At 43.6% G+C, this 1,760-nt stretch overlaps 1 protein-coding gene across 1 annotated transcript in view; it reads right to left on the bottom strand.

Annotated features, from left to right (window-relative positions):
• The window catches only part of LOC102755298 (aldehyde oxidase), a 71,817-nt gene that overhangs the window by 8,190 nt on the left and 61,867 nt on the right, over window positions 1-1,760 (bottom strand). The window contains exons 33-34 of the mRNA XM_006771804.2: window positions 1,052-1,240; window positions 406-573 (exon numbers count right to left, since the gene is read on the bottom strand). Coding sequence (XP_006771867.1) covers window positions 406-573; window positions 1,052-1,240 — 357 coding nt within the window. The remainder of the gene's footprint in view (window positions 1-405; window positions 574-1,051; window positions 1,241-1,760) is intronic.

Consider the following 1,760-nt stretch of genomic DNA (forward strand, 5'->3'; position numbering starts at 1 on the left):
CTGTGTTCTGAGGCTCAGGGCACCGCGCCTAAACTTCTATCCTGGACCAATGTGTCCTGGGAAAAAACAAAATAAGGGAGGAACATAACTGATGATAAAAAAGAAACCTCCTTTTTTCAAGAAGTATAGAAATGAGCCTCAGGACTCATGATATGAAATCTTTCCTGCACGAAGTCAAGAACCCACACACCAGCAGCTGGCCCCAGGCAATCCCACTCAGGGCTGGGTCCCCTTCCTAGTAACAGGGCCAGGCTGTTGGAAAATGCACTTCAAGGCCATGCTGCTCTTCCCCTGCACAAGTGCCCTTGGGATTCTTGTCACCTTTTCTTCCACGGAAAACCGCCATGGTGGGCTAATAACACCTGACCACAAGACAGGGGACAGAAATTGATGAGCAGAGCATACCATTTTTGTGAACTTATCTTCACAGGCCATTCGAATCTTCTCCGGGGTCAGTGGGCTATTGAGCTTCAACGGTCCACACAGGCCTCTCTCCTGTCGCACTGCTCTCACCGCGTCATGGATGGCGAAGAATACTGAGCAGCCCAGGAATATGCCAGACTCTCCCAGGCCCTGCAAGGGGACAAGTGAACTAGATTCTCTCTCTCTCTCTCTCTCTCTCTCTCTCTCTCTCTCTCTCTCTCTTTCTCTCTCTGTCTGTCTACAGGTACATGTGTACATGTATAAAATATTAAATCTGTAACTTTTTCCTTTAAAAAAAGCAATTTACTATTTAATCCTAATATTCCCATTCTTAGGATTCCAGTCCAAGGAAATGATCCCAAATGGAGAAAGGAGATATGGGCACGAAGATGATGATCACAAAGTGAAAATTCAGATGCAACCCATGACAACAGTAGTTTGCGTTAGGTTCAAGATTTGGAGTATTTTAAAAGAATTATGTTAAATTATTTTATAATTAAAATGCTTAATAAAGCCTTTTTTTCTACAATCTTGGTAGGAACTCCAAATAACCAAAAGATGAATGCAGCCCTTCCCTCCCTGCACGAGTATCTCATCAGCATGCATTTATTCATGGAGCATAACTTACCTTAGATGAATACAGGGTATTTGAGTCTTGAGATGGAGGCAAAAAGGAAACGTGAAACTCTGTGGGGATGTCACAGATGGTGGGGATTTTGTATTGGTCTGGACCGCGAGTGTACAGGACACCCTGAGGAGAATAATTCAGTTCCTCGATTGTGTAGAGTCCCATGCCTTGAATAAATGCACCTTCGATCTGAGGCCAAAAAAATAAAATAAAAAGTAGAATTTCCATGTATGAGAAAATGCAGTCAACAGTAGCATTTCAACTTCATGCCGTTTGTCTGAATTTTTAAAATACAGTGCAAGAGGGGGTATTCAGTATGTCTTGGAAAATGTCTATGAAGTTTACATAAAAGTTTGCCTAAAAGCCTTTTAAACACCGTATGAGCGCTAAGTTCAACGTCAAAGGCTTTGAGTTCAAATCTCAGCCTGACGTTCCAGGGGTGGGCAAACTTTTTGACTCGAGGGCCACAATGGGTTCTTAGACTGGACCGGAGGGCCGGAACAAAAGCATGGATGGAGTGTTTGTGTGAACTAATATAAATTCAAAGTAAATATCATTACATAAAAGGGTACGGTCTTTTTTTTTTTAGTTTTATTCATTTCAAATGGGCCGGATCCGGCCCGTGGGCCGTAGTTTGCCCACGGCTGCGTTAGCTTGTCAAGGGCCCTGGAAGAGGCCTCAGGAAGACTGGAGGATCAACTCTCTCGTG

This window comes from Myotis davidii, unplaced genomic scaffold, assembly GCF_000327345.1.
Source record: "Myotis davidii unplaced genomic scaffold, ASM32734v1 scaffold945, whole genome shotgun sequence".
Lineage (NCBI taxonomy): Eukaryota > Metazoa > Chordata > Mammalia > Chiroptera > Vespertilionidae > Myotis > Myotis davidii.